General features: G+C 40.7%; 1 protein-coding gene across 1 annotated transcript in view; it reads left to right on the top strand.

The window, feature by feature from the left end:
- igdcc3 (immunoglobulin superfamily, DCC subclass, member 3) overlaps window positions 1-21,795 on the top strand; it is a 57,564-nt gene that overhangs the window by 26,478 nt on the left and 9,291 nt on the right. The window contains exons 3-7 of the mRNA XM_078257339.1: window positions 6,888-7,032; window positions 7,159-7,289; window positions 7,509-7,646; window positions 9,996-10,154; window positions 13,557-13,722. Of these exons, the coding sequence (XP_078113465.1) occupies window positions 6,888-7,032; window positions 7,159-7,289; window positions 7,509-7,646; window positions 9,996-10,154; window positions 13,557-13,722 (739 nt within the window). The remainder of the gene's footprint in view (window positions 1-6,887; window positions 7,033-7,158; window positions 7,290-7,508; window positions 7,647-9,995; window positions 10,155-13,556; window positions 13,723-21,795) is intronic.

Below are 21,795 nucleotides of genomic sequence, written 5' to 3' on the forward strand. Positions count from 1 at the left end.
TTTGCTCAGTAATCATGGAACTGTAGATCTTCAAACTTTCATATAGGACGTTTCAGGGCTGTAGTCAAGTGCACTTTTGTCGAGTCCAAGACAAGTCCAAGACCAGGGCTAGTCGAGGCCGAGTCAAGACCGAGTCCGAAGATGTCCAAGTCCAAGTCAAGACCGAGTCCAAATAAGAGACAGTCAAGACCAAGACAGTAAAAAAAAAGAATCCTGTTCAAGAGCACTTTCTTACCTGTTCATAATTTATGTGATCTTCTATTTTAAGATGATCATATTGCTTTATTATTATTTGTAATGATAAAAAGCAGGTGCAGTGTAACACTTTAGGCCATACTATTTACTTTAAGTTGAGCAATTTCACTTAAGTCACATAATGCTGAGCTGCAACTTCACATTTTAGCTGTTGAGCCTTTTTTTCTGTTGTAACAAGAACATTATGGACTGCCAATGGAAAATTGACCAAATAACAAGCAAGAAAGTTGTCACTAAAAAAACAAAATGTTCCCAATCCTGAACTTGAAAAAGAATCCATAGTACAAAGTGCTCACTGACATTATGTCTGTGGACAAAATGAAATTGATGATGATTGAGGTATATGACAAAGCCAGGCATACACCAGGCGGTCAATGTCAAAGCCTGTTCTAGATGGACTTTTTGAATTAAACCAACACCTGTTTTCTGAACAAGCACGCTTCATCAATGTTTTAGTTTTGAAGGAGAAAGTTACTTTTGAAAAAAAAAGTATAGTGCTAGACTCAGTCGAGTCCAGCTAGAATATTTGACGAGTCTGAGACTGAGTCCAAATACCAAATACCAAAGTCTGAGTCCAAATACCAACGAGTCCAAGACAAGTCAGAGACAATAGAAAAACGTCTTGAGTCCAGACTCAAGTACTACAGCCCTGGGACATTTGTTACATTTGGTAGTTTTAATTACAGAACTGTTATGTTGGATTGCATTATAATGTACAGGCGTTACTATTTTTCGGGTTACTCAGCATATCGTTGCCTCTCATTAACTTCCTCGGTTAAACAGAGGAGAATGTTAAGCATTATTGTGAGTGGTAACTGTTGTAGCTTTGCTGCTTCCTGCACCTTCTACAGGGAGCCTTAATAGCAGCCATCAATCTTACTATATTTAACTTAGTGCACACAAGCTCCACAGTATTGATCAACACAACATCTAAGGACAATCACACCACAGGAATGCAAACAAGCTTGTAACGCAAGTAGAAAAGGCTATTAAATTCCAGTCAAAACAATTTTGTAATGTGAAAAGCGGCAAAGTAAGAAAATCGGTCATGTTCAGCTGTGAGTTAAAGAAAATCAAGTAGGAGGAAATCACAGAAGACAAGGCTGGAAAATCACGAAAAGAAAAACTAGGTTTGTATTTGAAGTGAACAGGATGTATGTGTTCTTTGGTTGACATTTAGCTGATCCGTGTGTTCTGATATGCCCAAAAGGCTCATCCGTTGGTGTTTGAGTCTTTGATTCATGCTGTGCTGTCACATTCTTCTCACCGTCCTCTCTCTACATTTGAAACAAGGGCACACCATTCAATATTGATTATTTTCAAAACCCATAAACATGTAGGTGATCATGCAGGTAGTTTTTAGTCAAACTAGTGGTGTGGCTCTGTGGATGGCAATGTGGGTCGATCAGTTGGTCCACCACACTGGTCCAGAATGAAATATTTATTTGAAATATTTCAACAAATATTGGATGGATGAAAAGGAAATTGTGTACAGACATCCATGTTTCCCAGAGGATGAATCCTAATGACTTTGGTGATCCCCCGACTTTTCCTCTAGCGCGAGTTAACTGTCCTAAAGAATAATTCCTTGCTTAGTTGCATTAAAATAGACAATCCATGCCTACAACATGTAAAGTCAAAGTGTGCACTGGACGACCACCTGTTCCTGTTGAGTAAAGACTGATCATATGCCAGATACAACAGAAAAACATAAGGTATGACAGGAGATGTAGTAACAATAAAGCATGCTTTTAGGTTCCTGCTATGTAAGGCATATTACAGGTATTTTGGCTGGAGAGCTTCTAATATAAATTAATTACTGGAATTGTTGGGTCTTTGTAAATTATAGTGTGTAGTCTAGACCTACTCCATCTGTAAAGTGTCTTGAGATAACTCTTGTTATGATTTGATACTATAAATAAAATTGAAATGAATTTAATTCAATTCAATAGGTCTGGTTCCTGAGCTTTACTGACCTCATGTACATCCTTACATCTGCCAGCTGAGAAGGCTGATATGCAGATATGCAGCTCAACTGATGCTTTGACTCATGCAGGTGACATGGGAAGGTGTTGATGTGCCAAAACATTAAAAGGAGGTGGGTGAATGTCAGAGGAAGACAGAGTACAGCCCACGCCTGTGCAGCCTTCCTTTCGTAGGTGATAAGCATCACGCACCACGAACCAGCAGATTGATAACAAGGAGTGCCCAGGCTTGGGCGCAGGGTGGGGGAGAAGGAGGCCTAGCAGAGTAGGGAGATAATAAAATATCACATCTGCATTAAAATGCCATCTCTAGGGTCCAAGCAAAGGGACCTGCTATTTTAGGGATGCCTATTTAAAGACTGTTGAAGTGTGGGCTGTCCACGCTGGAATAGCAGTGTACACCATCTCCATTATTTATGGGCCTCATCTTTAGTTTACTGGTTTACCAAAGTGGGGGTGGATTGGGTACGGCAGTCATCGCCGCCGTTGCTTGAACAACATGTGCTTAATGATGTCACAAGCCTGAGAGGGCTCATGGGGGTGGGGCGAGGGGTGCAATGAAGAGCCGAGCAAGCGGTTGAAATGTACGGTAGAGCGAGGGGTGGCCTGGAGGCAAGGGAAGATGTGAGGGAGGGAGATGCCATTTATACATGGAGGTTCACTGAAGCTAAACGCCATAGCTGCAGGTTTGAATGGTGCTGTAGGATGCATGTACGTCTACTGGCATCATTACCTCTGTCATATCAATGAATCATCCCAAGCCCAGAAAAAAAAACACAGGTCTGTAAAAACGTGGAAATGTCTCATCAGATTGGCTGATTTGGTCCCTGTTGTCACAGAAAACTGCAGAGTGTGGGCTTTTAATCACCTTGTTAATTATTCTCTGTTGATTGTGTGCGTGTGTGTTTAACTGAACAAAAAAGACACGGATCATTACTTGTGGACCATTAGGCAAATAAATAATGCAGCTAGGGGTCATTGAAATAATTGCCATTTAATCTACATTTCTTCATTAGATAGATCTGAGTTTCTCATATGGAAAGTGCAGAAATTCCACCATCTTAAATATATCTTGTGTGTGTAATGACCAGTAGTGTGGAATTGAAGGAATGGGAAATAATAAAATATTGACTGCCCTTTTAGTCATTGGCCCTCAAACCCAATAATCAGTACCAGTACATCAGCACTTGGTGGAGTCATATTTCATCTTTTGTGTGTCTTTCAGTTTTCAGCATGTGAAATTTTGATGTTAATTTCTGCCTGTTTCTGGCTCCCTATTAGAACTATTTGGTTGTAAATTGTAAAACAAACATTCAGGCAGTGCCACTTATTTGTTGGCTATTGATGACTTGATTTATAGCTCAGCTACCCGTCTAAATCACCACGCTTCACATGTCCTGTCTGTGACCTTCCCTCATATTACTCTCTCACTCACTCTTCTTTTGTGGTTGTCACAGAGGAACCGTCAGACATATGTTCAAGAAGCAATGTCCTCCTTGTGCACTTGTGTATGGATTTCTTTTTATTATGCACCCCAACCATTTTCTCCCTTATTGCAGTAATTAGACCTGCTCCATTTAAGCCAACAGCTTCATGCTGGTAGTGGACAGTCTTTAATCATGTGTGAGTGTCTGTCAAGTCTTAGCAAAGGAAGAGTGAAAAACAATAGAGGAACATGTCTGTTGGGGCTGGGCACTGTGTGAGTGAGAGTGACTCATGTGTGTTTTTTCCTGCAGCATCGAGGGGGGATCGATGCAGTTGTTTGTTTCTGTTGAAGCAGCTCTTTGCATTTTCTTATATATATGTGCTGTAGCTGAGCTATACCACTTTAGATTGACTCTGCAACCTCTCATACAATACATGCACAATGCAGATTGCGAACGGCTGTTTTCCAATACATCCAGCACAGACTGTGAACAAGTCTTTCTGCTTCTGTATGTGTTTATCTGCATATGTAACCCTATTGTGATTTCTCTAATTGTGTCTGAGTCTACGAGTGTGTGGATAGTCACAGAGACGTGGGCCTCCTAGAGAATACATGTTTTATGCATGAGGGCCAAGGGTGGGGCCCGTTAGCAGGGGGTTGAGTCTGCGGACATACACAACTGCCAGATCAGCGAACACCATGACTACTTGGCAGAGATGCACAAGAAAGCTCCTATAGGCAGTGGTCCTCCTTTTTTAACTCCTTTGTTCCTCAGCATTCAAGGGCAATTTCGTTTCTCTTTCCATGTCCCCAGTGCTCCCAGTACACATGGACAGTTCAAACAACAGTGTGCGTGCATGTGTGTCTGTATCTTACAGTAATTTGAGACTGGATTCCTAGACAGCAAGCGTCTTTGATCACATCAGTCACTCTAAGCTGCTTGTTTTCTGTATTGTTTTCTGAAGGATTCCTAGCTGTTTCACTACTCACTCAGCTCATCATCGTGTTTTTTATGAATTTCTTCTTTTTTCATCGCCTTAGGGGTGGGTGAATGGAGCCATGGGGAGGGATATTGTGTTATGTGAATATATATTTGTGTGTGTATGTGTGTGTTGTGGGGAGGGGCTACATTTGCTTGTATTAAAAGTGATATACACATAAAGTCTGATACTCCTAATCTTTGTGCAGTGGCAGTGCCTTCAGGGCATTCATTTGATGCTACACTCTGCCAGCATCTGCCCCAGGCTCCGTATTACAGCAGGCCAAGACAGAAAGTTTTGCTGATTGCTTTTGTCAGCACTCAGTCCCGAAACAAAGTGAGAACCCATGAAAATGTTCTAAAGGGTCAATATTTTGTCTTGTGAAATAAACAATAATTTGATACTTCTGACAAGTTTGCAAAGGTTTTCAGTGTTTTACAACTTTAGTGAATGGAAGTGACAGAGAAGAATATTCTAGGGCTCGCAGTTCCCTGTGGTAAAAGGAAACTAAAGAACTAATCTAAAGAACATGTAAAGTGCTGTATATGTGCTATAATAGAGGTTTGGTGATACATTTGCTGAAGTTCTCTGTGACTTTTAAGCCATTTATGCTTCACAGTGAGGTTGGTAGAAAATGTTTTATGGCTAGAAGGTTGTGGGTCCCAGGTGGAAAAATTGCAGTTGGACCCCTGAGATAGGCACTTAGGCTGAATTACCCCAGCAAGATATACAGCTGTTTAAGCGTGGCCTCATAGTAGAGAGGCAAAAGAAAAATGATGAGCCCCAGAAAACAGTCAGAAATTTTGGTCCTTATTTGTATTGATACAATACAATGTAAACAGTAAAAATGCTTTCTCTTCTCACAGAGAACTCAAGCGTAGGAAGAATGAGCTGTCACTAGCATGTTTAAATTTTCATCAGAGCTCCATACATCCATTCAGAGATCTAAGGTCAAGTCTTGTTGGAGAATGCCACGCTACTCATTAGCTCTGAAATGGAATAATCCTAGCAGTAGACCACTGGTGCAGCCACATTGCTCCAAAGTACTGCCACTCTTAATGAAGTATTTTCTCTCTCTCTCTCTCTCTCTCTCTCTCTCTCTCTCTCTCTCTCTCAGTCCATTAACAAGAATGTTTTATTTAAATTTAAAACCTTTTAAACTATATTATGTCTCTATATCAACCCTTTTCAAATATGAATGGCTTGTCAGTAGAAAAGATTCAATGCAGAAACAGTGGATAAGCCTGTAAACATACTGAACTTACTATCTACAGTGAAAAAGACGGGGGAACAAAATAGCAGTGTAATAGCAAAAGGACATACAGACAACAGCCAAACATGTCCTTGGCAATAAGCCTCCTGCATAGTGCTGCGTACTTCCTTCCCGTCCTGTAAGTAATGAATTAATGGAGGCCACAGTTTGGGAAGAGCAGGAGATTATGCTAACAGTGTTTAGATAAGGCCTCCTGTGTCCAAGTTAATTATGGTTGACATTTAATGAGTACACTTGTGTTGAAGAAGGTGGGAGAACGGTGGAACAAGAGGGACTCTCTCTAATTGAGTTTGTTGCTCGCTCCACCTTTGATGCCGCTGTTGTTCTGCCGGCATTGGAAATGTGAAGTACAGCTGAATGAGGCTCCCTGTACGGATATTGATACTGGTTTTGCTATATGGTGATGTTTGTGTATTAGCATGCATTTTTAAAAACATGCCTGGCCTAAATACTAAATGTCAACATATGGCAGGAAATCCATATGCCCCATACTTTACATATGTATGTAGAGATCACCTTCAGCAACTGATGACTCAGACACAGTTGTACATGTGTCGCGTCTTCTCTTGAGCAGAAATGGCTCCTATAACTTCATTGTGACATTTGTAGGGAAGGGTTTCAGAACGTTTTCTAAGAAATGTAGGACTTCAAACAACATTCGGATCAAAACCGCATTACTCAGATAATCCCATTGAAAAAAGAAGCTATATTATATTTGTATGAAATATACTCTGCATCTCTTCCAGTTGCCGTCTGTTGTCAATTAACTTTCTTAAATTAGAAACAAAAAGAAAAGTCAAAGACAACATAAATGTGTCAGAAGAATTCTCCATTCTCCTTTGTTGATTTGATAGATGTGTTGTTTATTTTCAAGAAAACAAAAGGTCTTCCCTATAAGCCAGGCTTGTTGCCCTCTAGCTGTGTTGTGATAATATGACCTAATATCCCCCCTCTCCCTCCCTCTATAGCCATGGCAGACTTCCATGTCCAACCAGAGTCGGTACATGCTGAGGAGTCCGGTGTGGCTAGATTCCAGTGCCAGATCCATGGTCTGCCAGAGCCCCTCATCAGCTGGGAGAAAGACAGCCGTCCGGTGGACACCAAGGACGAGAGGTTGGACAAAGCCATATCACGGCCTGACACATATTAGAGATGGCAGCACTTTATCGGTCATTTACCAGGTCTCATCATATTTGTCTCCTTCTGTCTTCTGTTTTTTTTTTTTTTTATATCTCGTAGGTACACTCTTCTGCCCACAGGTGTTCTGCAGATAACAGGAGTGCGTGAGGAAGACAGTGGGAAGTTCTGCTGTGTCGCCCATAACAGTGCAGGAGTGAAACACAGCACAGAGGCACTCCTCACTGTTTCAGGTTGTTAATATTTAATTTATTTCACGTCTACATACCATGAGCAGGCTATCTACCCAGCATATTCCTGAGATTTTCTAAACCTATTGTTTCTCTGCCTGATTCAAGAGATAGCAGCATATTGAGCTAATGCACTCTCGAGAAATCCAATTAAAGGACGCCATCCATCATGCTTGTTCCCATCTTATTCTCCCCTCTCCCCTGTTTTTTTTTTTTTCCCAGGCTCTCAGTCATCTGTTTACAAAGAGCCTATGATAGTGGTCGGTCCAGAAAACCTCACCCTCACTGTTCACCAAACTGCTATCTTGGAATGTGTTGCTACCGGATACCCTCAGCCTATCGTATCTTGGAGCAGACTAGGTGAGAAAAATGCCTGATCAGATCAAAGAAAAGGCCCCGAAATTTTCACGTGTTTGTGTTTGACGAATGTGCCACTCCGCCGAAGTACAATTTCAGTGTTTTGTGTGGGTCCTATGTGCTGTGTGTCCTTCTGTGTTTGTATGTTCTTTGCAGCACAGCTTTGTCATGCATTGTGTAATTTGCATTGTGTGCACAGAATACATTTGATACAGTGGAGCATCTATTATATAGCATCTATTATATAGTATAGTATACATGAGGCAGTATGATTCAACATTAGGCCTTGAGGCTAAACATTATGTTCGACTCTTTGTTGATAAATGCGTGCGTCATCATGAAGTTGAACCTCCTTCGAAGCATCGGAGAGTCTCTGAGTAATTGCTATGAGGTGCTGAAACATACGATTAGTTTCCCCCTCATGCCATATGCATTTTTCTTGACTATCACTCAAAGGTTTGTCGTAACCATTTTTTTTATCTGGTATCTGTTTTCTTGACCTATTATCCAATTTGATTTGCTGTTCCGAATGTAAATTGTTGCCCCTCCCAAGCAGTTGAGCATAATCAGATTGAGGCTATTGCCTTACACAATGTCACTAGAATGAAATGTATCTATTAGATTACGGCAGGGAGGCTGGGATAAGCTGCATAATGAATCTGATAGTTTCACATCGGTCACTCCTTAATGCCAATTTTTTTTGCTGCTGTTCATTCAACAGCACCACAGCCTGCTAGCTTGTGCTCTTTCTTTTCTGACACTAAGTTAATTAGTGCCTGACAGAGATAAAATGATAGAGGGGCAAGAGAGAGAGAGAGAAAGAAAGAAAGAAATATAGTAGAAAAAGGAAGGAAAAAACAAGACTGCTTTTGTTAAGACAAAAGCTCGCTGAACCGAGAAGTAAGTTAGTGATAATGGAAAAATGCAGAAATGGCCATAAAACACATCATAATGACAGACGCAGAGCAAAAGCACTTGACAGGCAAGTTGGAGTGATTTATTTCATCTCAATAATTTGCCATGATGAATTACAACTATAGTCCTCTTCGTAATCCATCACCACAAGATTACATCTTACATCTGATTACTTCTAATGGATTTAATGGCTGGTTTGTGAATTGTTGACTTCACCAGGAAAGCTGTGAGAGAGGTTAGATCTTCAGACAAGGTCTTTTTCAACTGTGCGTTTGCTGTGATGATAGCTTTTTTCTGTGTATGACAAGTAAACATGTGATTAAATGTTATCTCAAAAATCATATTTTTTACATCAGCTTTACATAGATTTTATTGCGTGATTATATTTTCTTTGTCGTTAATACGTCAGATGTAATTGTCTGTTTCATGGTTAATCCCTTTAATGCTATGTTTGTTTTGTTTTATATTTCTACGTTTTGTATAATTTTGACGCATGCAGTAGTACAAGTTGTTATTTACAGACACATGTGATTACACACTGTAATTAAAACTTGCCCTGCCTTAATTATTTGCATTAAAGATATGAAAGCACACCTAAAAATACACTGACTAGTGACCATAAGGTTTGTATTTCTGGCTGGAGCTCCTGCCTCTGCATGTGTCCTGCATGGTACCCATCACCCTGCTTCCCTGCCTGGCCTTTTAACACATCAAATCTAGACCATACAGGTTTACAGGCTGTAGATGGAAATCTTAGGGATTAAAATGCACCCTTGGCCCTATAGCTAATATCAGTGGCAGACTGGAGTCATTGTTATGGTATAGACTGCAGATATGGAGCACGAAAGTATGAACTTATCATGTAAGCACAGCGAGAGCAGAGAGGAGGCGGCTATGGATTGTGTAAGGAGATAAGAGATTAGAAGTTGCAGTTAGAGTTTCTGGTCCCTCAGTGGCGGCTGGAACATCTCCTGTGTAACTGCCTAAAAGGAAATGTACTACAAAGCTTTGACAGACATGGCATGAAGAAAGAAAAAAAGTTCCTGTTTAAGTGTGAACACTTTAATTAACTGAACATCCATTAAAGAAGCTGCACTTACAATAAAAAAAAAAAACATTGTGTCTGTTGTGCTGGCTGCTTTGTCATTAGACATTACAATTCTCAGAATCACACACTTCCCTGTTAAAGTTGCATCCTTGGCCTCTGACAGGGCCAGAAATAGCACTGCCTCTGTCAAATTGTGGCTGTAAACGTGCAATATACGTTTGATTAGTTTTTGCTGGCAATTTAAACCCACTCTGACCTTTAGTAGTAGTACACACACCCCGTTCACCCCCACCGAACATGAACACATACTGTACATGTGCACATCTGGTCCTGTTGTTTCTGCCCTACATAAATTCCTTCTGCTCTCTCTCTCTCTTTTCCCCGAGTAGACGGCCGTCCCATCGGTGTGGAGGGAATCCAGGTACTCGGCACAGGGAACCTAATGATCTCAGATGTGGGTGTTCAGCACTCAGGGGTCTACGTGTGTGCTGCTAACAAACCTGGGACCCGTGTTCGTAGGACTGCTCAGGGACGTCTGGTGGTCCAAGGTGAGTTCTGGATAAAAAGGAGTGTGCTATTTTCAAAAGTTTCAGTCGAAGTTGTGGAGGGAAACTGAAAGCACACAAATACAGCCGTGGTGAGGTTATTAGGTAAAGCTTGTGAATTCTGTGAGTGGACTCTGTGAAGGCCCCCTAACTACCATATGATAACTTCCCCCACTTCCCATCACCACCACCAAGCATTACAAACAGTAATAGCACAGAATAAAGAGTCAGTGATCCCCACACAGGTAAGGACAAACAGCTTATGAGTCCAACTAACCAATCGCAGTGTACTGATTCAAATCTCAACCGTGGCAGCCAGGTGAAGATGAAAATATAAATGATAAAACCTATTTCTTTACATAATCCCTTGTGCATTATTTGGTGCAAATGTAAAGCCTGTAGCTGTACTCTTTAATTTTTTTCTCAGGCCATAAGTTGTTTTTGAGAACTAATCTGGCTCGACTCGACTCGGCTGCGGTTCCCTGTCCTCCTTTTTCCATTGTAGATTTAGTACCGCCTGATGCATGAGGCGATCGTGGCTGGTCGTCATAGCGACGCCGCAGGAAACTGCCGTGACCTAACGTGACACACACACAGAACGTTGAAGGTGTGTTGTTTTTGACTCTCAGCATGTGGCTGTTGCCACAGCCAGAAGACACATTTTGTTTCAAAAGGGTTAAAAGAAGCTGGAGGCAGCATAAAAAACACCGCTGGCTAAACTATTTAAAATGTCGGGTTTGTTCAGGACACCCCCCATCTGTCGCTAGCAATGATGACGCAGTGATTAGTGACGATTCTCTCTGACCAATCAGTAGTCTGCAGGTTCACATCACCTTTTGGTATCGCCTCAGGTCGGTTGGAACCTCGACGGAGGTGATACTAAAAAAAAGTACCTGTCGGCAGGTACCAGGGACTTTTTTCATAATGGAAAACCAAAAAAGGCAAGTCGAGAAGGTACCATGTAATGCAGTGGTGTCGAACTCAACTTCCCTAAGGGCCACACTAGAAAATGAGAATCACGTCAAGGGCCAGACATGTAGTTTATTGCTTTTATGTCATGGAAAAAGTCAAATATCTGTGACTGTATTACTGTATTGCATGTCTCATATAGTCTTCTCACTTACAGTTTGGTTGACAAAAATGACGAAGAAAATGCCAAAAACATTTGGAAAAAGCACCAAAAATGTCGGAAAAAAAAACGTTTACAAAAAGTATTTGGGCCAAAATGTATTGTGAACCTAAGTGTATATAGGGGCCGGATCAAAATTAGTGCCAGGTGTGGGTGGCCCCGGTGCATTATTGTCACCAAGCATCCAGCATCGGCCTCTCTCACATATCGATCAGATGGATGACACTTTGCTTCAGCCGATAGCAGTTTTGATCCTGATCAATATTTCATTTCATCTGCCTGTCAAGTCTAAGACAAGCATCTACCCCAGCAGGAACAAAGGAAAAGCCATGGTTAATGTTAATTATGTGTCAATGTCTTTGGGTTTTGTTATTGATTTGTGGAAACAAAGGTGTACTGTTAACTCCAAATTAATGTAGATTATGCCGATTTCATTATAAGAAAAGAAAATGTTACTGCATGTCCTTAAAGAATTATTATTAGTAGAATTAGTCTAGTATAAATAAGTCACCTGACGCCTCTGTGAATATGAGTGGGTGTTAATGGCTATCAATTCAGAAAAGGAGAACAGTAGTCAGGAACTCCAACTCCAAATTATGCAGACTAAAGTACTTATGAAACCATCACACATCAAACAAATGTACTGATACAGCAAATCAATTAGGTTCATTTTGTCTCCTTTGGGGTACAAAAAGACAGACAAGAGAGACAAAGACTGGAGGAGGAGTCAAAATGTGGCAGCCCAGAGGGAAAAACAAGAGCAAGATGGATAATGCAGCTGATCTAACCCACACCCTTACAGGTGCAAATCAATATCTTCCCGAGCTCCCTCTGACCTTGACCTTTTAAGACAGCCCTCAAAGAACACGTCGAGTGAGAAAGAGAGAATGAAGCCGGGAACGAGGGAGAGATGAATGAAAGGACCATCACATGATGTCAGCAGCCTTCTTTCAAGTGCCTAAGGGTCCCTTAGGTTTTCCAAAGGGAAACGCATTGAAAAAGGAACAAGAGGGATGACAGAACAGTGTGTGTAAAACACAAGGAAAATATTAAACTGGGAAAAAAAAATCTAAATATCAGAAAAACAAAAAATGACATTTGAATGGCTAAAAATAGGTGGTGTTAATAAATAGTTTTCTTACAGTATGTGTAGCCAAATGCTGATATAACTTCTTCCTTCTCGTTCTCCAAAAACTGTTGTTAGTGACATGTTCCTTCATTTCAGTGAACATCAGTGTTTGTTTTCAGTCAGTCCCACATACACTGTAGCTGTAAACACTTAATAGTGCCCCAAATGTGTATTAATCCACAGCTGAATAGTCCCCAACAAATGCACTATTTAGTCATGTTTGAGTAGCTGAGTAACTACCCAGCAGTTTAAGGCAATTATTTAGCCTTTAAGAAATATGAAACTATATATTTGTGACCTGTTTTTAAGATTTAAGTCTTCAGTAGGAATGGATAGGCTTGAAGCTGAGAAAAACCCAAGCATTGTTACAGGTTATTTATGAACAATAGTCACTGTTTTAGAGTCACCAGACTGATCAGAGAAGAACACAGAATCACAGAAATTAAACTCCAGCGAATGTAACTTTAATTACTCTATGATTTAAAGAAAGTACCTTCTCTGCTAAGAGAACCGTTGCATATGAATAAGTTATTACCACTAATTGACCATATCTGGAAGCCTGTAGCATGGGATGAAACAGGATATGATGAAACTATAAATTGCATCACTTTAATTCCATGTAAATGTGTTGCTGCTTTAAAGCACATTAGTCCCAAAGTAGTGCCGTTGCTGATTGTCTTGCTCTCTCCTTTCCACTTTTCTGCTTCTCTGCCTCTGCCTCTCTCTCTTTTATTTTCCTGCACACACATTGATCTGGTGTCTTTTAAAATCCTTCTAATGACCCTGAATTATGGATTTTCAACAGTATTTATACCATACACCTATATTGCAGTACATTGCTTCTTTATAATAAATGACAGACTGCATACCCTGTGGGATCTCCTATTTTTCCTTTCTCATTTTCGCTCTGTCTTGCCTTTCCTCTCTGTCTTTTTGTCAATCTCGATCTTTATTTTTGCTCTTTTTTTCCTCCTCATCGCTTGTTTTCTGACACTTTTCTTTGTTATTTCTTTGTAATTTAAAATGTTGCACCTCTGGATCCTGCTCAGATCTTCTAGTTTGTTTCTCTGGTACTGATTCGTCTGCCACTGCCCTTTTGGTTGTGGGAAAGAGGCCAACCTATCTGACTGTCTCTCTCCTCTTTCAGCTCCAGCAAAGTTCGTTCAAGCTCCGCAGTCCATCGCTCGGCCTGTCGGCACCACCGCCATCTTCACCTGCCAGGCACAGGGCGAGCCTGAGCCCCAGCTCACCTGGCTGAAGAATGGGCAGATTCTGGAGCCCGGGAGACACGTCAAACTCAGGAACAACAACAGGTGGAAAAAAACTATTCTTTCTACTCTTATGTAAATGTATTCATATATGCAGGAATACAAACAGATTTGTCATGGTGTGGAGAAAATAACAGCGAAACAATAGCCCTGCAGTCTACAAAACTGCCCTTTTTTTAGCATCTTAATTTGTAGTGTTGTTAAGCAAAGGAGAGGTCTGCTGTTTTCATGCCAATTTTCTTGGCATCATGTTTTTTGAGACTTTTCAGTGCTTACGCCTACCAATTTATTGTTTACATATACTCTACATGTAAAAATGCAGCAGGATGAATACTTCCTTCTACTAATAAGTCACTCTTGATATAAAATGTATTATCCATTAATAAAATGGATAATACATGATTTACTTATACTTAATAGATAATTTATAAGCCATCAATAAGAGTAACTTTTGGGCTGTCAGGCTGTGAATTATTCGTGTGGCTGGTGTTTATCCTCCAGCAAGATACTCGTCTTTTTAGCTCTTAAATTAATCAGTAAGACCCTCTAATGGCCTACTTAATCTGGATCAAAATCCATTTTCTTAAAATCGTATTGCATGTGTAACTGTACACTTCAGGGCTTACTAGAAAGTGTGAAACCCACAAGTATTTATTAATGGATTACCAACATTTATAACTGCCTTATTAACAATTACAAAGGATAAATACAACCTGGCAACTCAAAGTGGCTATTATTAATTAGAAAGGAGTTTATTGCCACAGTAGTTACCCTATGTGGAATTTGCCTTGGTGAATGCTTTTAACTGATCTATAAAGCATTTGTAAACCTTTGATAAAGAAGTTATAGGCTTATAACCCCTTTCAAAAGGGTAACGTATCATCAGAAAGTGAATTTATTGTTACTTATCTGAAAATAACCTAAAAAAGAGACATTATGTCGGCCATCACACAATGCAAACTCAACTGCCATTAACACAGATTCCCCTCCCAACCATGACGGCGCTCACTGTATCCTCACAAAGTTGGACCCAGCTCACAGAATTAATATGGATGTTAGTATTAATCAGTGGTTACTACTGCCTTGATCTGATCGTCGGCATCATCAAATGTTCAATTTTTTCTGCGTTTCTGTTGCTTCTAAAGTGGAGGCTACTGGAATTCACGCCTGCCAAGACATGAGCCTCAATTTATTTGTGCCTTTGTATGTGAGCCCCGTATTGACTGTATGTTGGAGGCTTTCCCATGGCAGTCCTCAGGAATGTCATGAGGAGGAGAATGCAGCGACCATCTCTGCTAGTTGCCATTCTCAGCACCTCACACTGTAAAGGCTGCATGTTGCAGTGACGATTTTCTGTGTTGCAGACAGTACTGAATGTGGCAGCGGAGTGCTATCTTAGCATTGATATATGGGAGTAATTACACGTTGGCCCAGCTGTTTTGCTCTTCGAGGAGCTGCATTTGAGTCTTGCAAGATGATGGCTGATAACGTGTCATGATCAACAGTTTTCCTGCATATGGTTTCAAGGCATTACTTGAAAGGATCAAGACATCAACATACTGTGTGTGTCCAGCCTGTTGCTAGTACTGCTGGGTGTGTGACGGTAAACTGCTATACTCTGGCTATCCAGAATATGTGCTTTTGAGTAAATAATGTTATGCATTACTGCATATGGAAAGTTAAAGTTTTCCAGTTGACCCTGACAGCCAACCATCCAATTATGTTGTTATAATTCATATATGAACTGAATTTATTGAATTTGCACCACAAAAAAAATCAATACTTGCGCTCTGCTGCAGTGAGTGAAGGGAGCAGACACCTCCATCGCTCACACACACTGCTCCACTCCCACCTGCCTCCACCAGTCTACATTAGTCAAGAGAGATGGAGCGAGGGACTAACAGAAGAGGAAAGAGGAAAGGGAAGAAATAAATAAGAGGCCGGACGTAGACGTAGAAAAAAAGGAGAAAAATGAACGTGTGGCCAAAAGAGAAATGACGATTCAGCAGGAAGAGCAAATGGGAGGGAGAGAGAAAGATAGAGCGGGTAGTCACAGCATCACAGCATTTGCCACTATTTCCACCATTAGTGTATGCTGTAGACCTGCTATAATTTTGATCCCATTCATCACTAAGCCTGCTCTGTGATTGGTTAAGGAGGCAGGCCTCAGCTTGGGTTCTACCATTGGCTAATTAGCTCATAAACACAGCTAGTTGACCAGGAAATGCAGTCAGCCATTTAGAGAACAGAGCAACTTGATGTGCATCTTTTTGCATTGCATAGCTGATGAGTAGAACGAACACATAACGGTCTGATTCATTCTCAGTTTCTAATGTAATATTACTTTATTATTATCTGAATGTGAAGAGCAGTCCTATCCAGAGTGTTAATCCTGTCTACTACAAAATATTTATATACAACAGATACATTTTGGAGTCAGCGTACCTGCTTCCTAAATTGTGTTTACAGTACTTGTACTTGATTAATAAATGAATCGCTTGAAATGGAATGTACATCACAATTTCCCAAAGCCTAAGTTGACATGTTTTGTCCAAAACCAAAATCATTCACTTTGGAATAATAATAATATCACAGAAACACGTTGTCCCCGAAGTCTGAATAGTACATAGAAGTCCAGGGGTTACATAAATCATAAGAAATGGTCAATACATCAAGGTGTCTTGGACTGCTATTACATTGTCAAAATTGTTGGCAATTAATTTTCTCTGGATTCACTAATTGATGCTCTTATGTCTCACAGAAGGAGAACGGCGTGGGTTGTCCAGCGGACATAACACAGGACTTGGACACCAGAGGCTAGGATTGGTGTCCTGCGTCCTTTGTGTTGTTCAGTTTAGACTAAAACCAGTTGCATAGGTTAGGGGAAAAAATGTCAGTTTAAAGAACAAGATGCTGATGTTATAAATATTTAACCAAAACCACAATCTTTCACTAAGTGGAACATAGTACTTTCAGTTGCCTAAACATAACCTTAAAAACATTCATCCTGTTTTAGTTGCCAGAATCAGGTGGTGTATAGGAAACCAATGAAATACTTAATGAGGAACAGTTTTCAGATTTCTTCAATATAAACAATTGCATTTCCTACAAAATACAATTTCTTTGCTGCTAATCAGTTACATTAGATTAGTAGTAAGAGAAGAAGAATACATACTTTATTGACCCCTGAGGGGAAATAAAAAAAAATGTCATTCTGTTGTTATTTTTACACAATACACACGCACAAACAGGACTTATACAAATGTATTGATGGAGAGATGTCAGAGCAAGGAGGATGCCCATAGACGCCCAGAGCGAGTTGGGGGTTTTGTGCCTTGCTCAAGGACACATCAGCAGCTAGTCCACATTGACACTTTTGTCTGATTGTCCATTACATAACCCACATCTTACATATTATGTACATACTGTAGATTGTAGGAGATGGCAGTGGAACCACCCAACCCCTATGATTAGACACCAACTATAGCCACCCTGTAAGGTTTAGTTGTATATGGAATTTTAAAGAAAGTTTCTCCTGAAGCCAAAAAAGCAATGTGGTGTGTTTTCTAGTGTGGTGTGGCATAGGGAAAAATGGACCTCCTGAACCAAGATAAAACAAAAGTAATGGAATGCAAATGATATTCCACAGCTCCGAGCAGCACAGCAATTCAGTTCTTATATATTTATATACTCTGTCGGATTCGGGGAGCTTGTATATACAGTGAGTGCAGCATACCTAGCAGATATATTTTAATTAGTGTTTGTGGTAAGCATGAAATGTGTGTTTGTTTGTGTAAAAATATACACACTGAGGTTTCTATCCTCAGCCATCTCTCAAGATGCTGACCTTCAAAAGCAAATCGGACAAGAGAAGGAAGGGGAATCGATTGTACATTTCATTCACACACATGCATGCACACACATTAATCAAAAAGCAAGTGAGCCCCATATGTGCACACAAATAGCACTGCTGTGCATGCCATCATTCATTTTGTGCCCTCGCATAATCAAACGTGACAATTCACAAACGTGTTGCGCCCTTTACTCCTCGTCCGCACGCACACTTTACACGCAAAACACACACAAAGAAGACACAGCTAGGTGAAAAAGCTGCATAAGTCATGGAAGAGCTGATTAGCTGTTTCTGCAAACAGCCCCTGATGCTTAGATTGAAGCTGTGTCTCAACAGACCTTCATACACACACCTGCACACACGCTCAGACACAAACACACACACATTATTGCTACCCCGTTCATTATTGGCCCTTGCTGACCAGGCTCCTGTAAAACACGCTATTGTGGCTATTTGAAGCCTCTGTGAGAGCTGTTGCTAATTATGGACTTGCCTCACTTTTAAGTCTCTAAAGCTGACACGTGTAATGATCCAACACGTACAAGCTGTGATCTGACATCAGACATTGTAATAATCGTTAGGGTTGAAATCCAGGGTTATTAAAGTGATACTGTAACTGATGATGATGGAAATAAATAATATCTTGTGTTGAAGGAAAATTTGAGAAAAATATCCTATGAATATTTTTTTTAATGTACTTGAGAGTAGTTTAAGTTGTATAAAAAAAACGTGTGTGGGAGCACCATGAGGTGTTTTATAATTAATGGCCAACATCTGAGGGAACAGGCTACCACACAAACCTGGACATTTCGTTGCAGAATCCTTTCAAAGGGTTTTCTTTTCTTTCCTTTTTTCTTTTCTTTCTTTTACCCAGACCTGCCTTTCTTGTTTGCGGCCCCTCTCTGTGCCCCACATCCCCCTTCCTGCCCCCATTACAGAGAGCTGAAGCCTGGGCATTGGCCTTGAACTCTGACCCTGCCTGTAATCAGTCATATCCCTAGGCCCTTCCCTCCTCTCAGGCCACAGACAGCCCATCGCTCCTACCCTCCTCCTTACCCACCTCTTCCTCCTGTTCTCTCTTTGTCCCCCCCCTCGACCCCCCCTTTCTCTCTTGCTGGATCCAGAATAGCCATGCTGGCTTTTGATGGAGTACTGCTTGGAGACAACGGAGAGTAAACACAGCCAAACAACAGGCCCCAGTCCCCACTGTCAGCCACTCCCCTGACCCCACGGCCTTATCCGTCAATCCGTGAAATGACCTTCAACTGATGAGTAAATGATGGTGTCAACCTGTCAGGACAGGACAGCTTGGCTTTGGAGCTCATGTAAGACAAGCAAACAGCCCAAAGTCTGGCCATATACCTCCCAAATTTCTTCTTCTCTCTCACTCAGACTTTCCATCCTACTTTATTTCCTCACACATTGTATCGATCGTTGGTGGCCTTGCTCTCCTGTTGCATATTAATGTAAATCAATGAATTCTAAAACTTGAGTCCAAACTATCTCATTGAAAAAAATCTTTAAAAAAAGATTAAACGAGAGGTCCACTGAACTTTGTGTCATGTTGTAATCTTTACTGAGAATGTTTAAACGAGAAAAGGTTTAAATCCTTGTTATGAAACAATCCAATCACAATTGTTTTGTGGTTCGTATCCTATCAAAATTCTGGCTCAACCTCTGTTAGTTGACTCTGAAAGCAGTTACGAGATCTCGGAGAACAAAGTGACACAAAGCAGGGTTTAGTTCACAATGTTCTAAAGGTTTAATGCGACACAGGAATATATACATTTTCTAACAATCGCTCCATTCACTTCGATGATGTGAGAGTAGATAGATAAGAAAGAGGCACCAAAGGAAGGAGCATTGGTTCAAGGTAGGTTCACGCAGATAAATCTTCAGGAAATAAAAAACAGTGTTACAATTTATGATACCAATTTAACAGATTAAAGAGGCTTTGTTTATAGTTTTCACAAAATGGTATGTAACATATTCACAACAATTTAAAGACTCCTCTAGAAATTAAACAGTTGTCCAGTAAAATAACTTTAGAAGTACAGTATTCTAATTTGCAGAGTTCTTAATTTTTTTCAATAAATAAATCTAGTATTACTTGATAAAACCACATGGTTTTCCTGAATACATATGTTTGTTTCTCTTGGTCTTTGACTAATTCACACAATTGTGATTCAACCTAAAACAAATGACTCTAAACATCCGGCACCCATCAGGTCTTTCCTGAGAAATGTCCTGGTACAGAAAGAAATGTGGTTTACATTTTCAGCTTCAGCAGCACAGTAGAAAAGAGTAACACCTACTTCAACAGAGACACTAAACTAAACTAAATTTTGGCAAAACCACTTAAATTGATGCAATCATTATATGCTGTGATCATTAACTAAAAGAATATTTATACAAGCTAATTTAGAAGAATAACATTTTTGAATTATACCCCTGAATTACTTTCTCTCTTACTCTTTTCAAATATTCTGATACTCTGAAATGTTTGAACCACTAAAGCTTTCATCCTGGAAGTTGGAAAGGAAGTTTTGATAGCGGGTGTGGAATTTCATAAGCTACACGTCAGCAGGATCAGTCTGTGCCGTGTATGTGGCTAGACATGTATACGTGTGTGAGTTAATGCGTGTGTATGTGGTTGGATGCTATACCTTCTGAAACAAGCAACGTCTTGTGAAATTTCCCTGCATTCCCCTCACACACTCAAGAAGCCCATCCAGGCCCGGTGGCATCAGGGTAGTGCGTTCCTGGGGGCCTCTTTGCTGCATCTGTGGCATCTGGTCAGGGCTGCCTGTCTGCAAACACTCCATCCATCGCTGATATGAAAGGCTGTCAGAAATGCGATGGTTGAGTAGCGAGCTGAGGGCTGGCGACTGCTGCCACCTCCAGGGTCAGAGGTGAGATTGGCTCCGAAAGGGCGAAATACAAAGGGCCTCTTTGACCTGATAATTATCCAGATTGAATCCACCTGGCAGACCGGAGCAAAGATACTCTTCCTCCTCGCAGATAATGTTGACCCAGATTAGAGACGTACAGTAATTGTATCCAAGCACATCAATTTTGAAAAGGAAATGGAATGATTTACTTCTCCATCCTGCCAGCTGACCCAAAAGAGCACTCCCCCGTCCTTACAAATCCATCTTCACAAACCACACTGAGGCTGGTATGACTTGCCGAGAGCTGAAATGCCACTTTCCTCATGTCCTATTTCACAGGTCCAGAAGGTGACCAGTGACAGACCCAAAAACCACACACAGCTGACATTTTGCTCTTTAAATAAATGGCATGCTTTTCCTCACAGGATCGTCCTGGCATTTCTTAATTATTTTTGATTTAATACACAGAGGATCCAACCTGTCCGTCAAAGAAAGATGGCAATCTGTCCAACTAATTCTGACAAGCTGCAAGTGACAGATTAGGTGGAATGCTGCAGGATACCTTGAAATTCCTGTGGCATTCAATTCTACCATTTGTACTTATAGCACAGCATGAGGACCACAAGCCAGAGGGTTTTCTTCCCATTATTTGACAAACTAGTACATTGCCCGTTCAGTCCATGCCTGTTTGGAACGGGCTGATTGATTGGCCTGTGGTTGCTTGTAGTTTTCTCCAGGACCATTGTACCGCAGAATAACTTACAGAAGGACCCCAAAGCACTTACTGTAATATGCAACCACACTGTATGGCCTAACATACACACTATTCACAATTAAAATGTGGAGTAATCGCAGACATTTGCCTCATGGACTCATGGCGGTGCGCCATGCGCCACCCATCCAGCCAATCAGCAAATATCTGCGTTAATTACCCACCAGAACCAGACCGAATACAGAGACGAAGTCAGCTGGCAATGTGTGGGTCTCGTCTTGTCGTTATTATCGTTAACAAATTTGGATCTTGGCTCAACAGAATTTAGTGGCTGTATTTCAGCTACTTCAACAAACACGTCAATGTTAACACAGTCACTGTCTGACAGAATGGCAGGGCGAAAACGATATTGTAGTTTAAAATGATTCTAGTAATGCATGTAACATTGGCTTCCTGTAATATATCCCCATTTCAGGTTCAAATAGGCGTATTGTTTGCGTGTTTTAACGGAGGTATTAATGTGATAAGTTATTAGTGGTGAACCACACCTAGAGCGTCTCGCAGAGCATGTTAGAAGTGGAGCGTCTTGCCTGCCCGACCGACATAAAGGCTCTTTTCACGTACTTGAAAAAACAATCACGTGTTTATTAGCTAGTATCTAA

This window comes from Sander vitreus, chromosome 1 (genome assembly GCF_031162955.1).
Source record: "Sander vitreus isolate 19-12246 chromosome 1, sanVit1, whole genome shotgun sequence".
Taxonomy (NCBI): domain Eukaryota; kingdom Metazoa; phylum Chordata; class Actinopteri; order Perciformes; family Percidae; genus Sander; species Sander vitreus.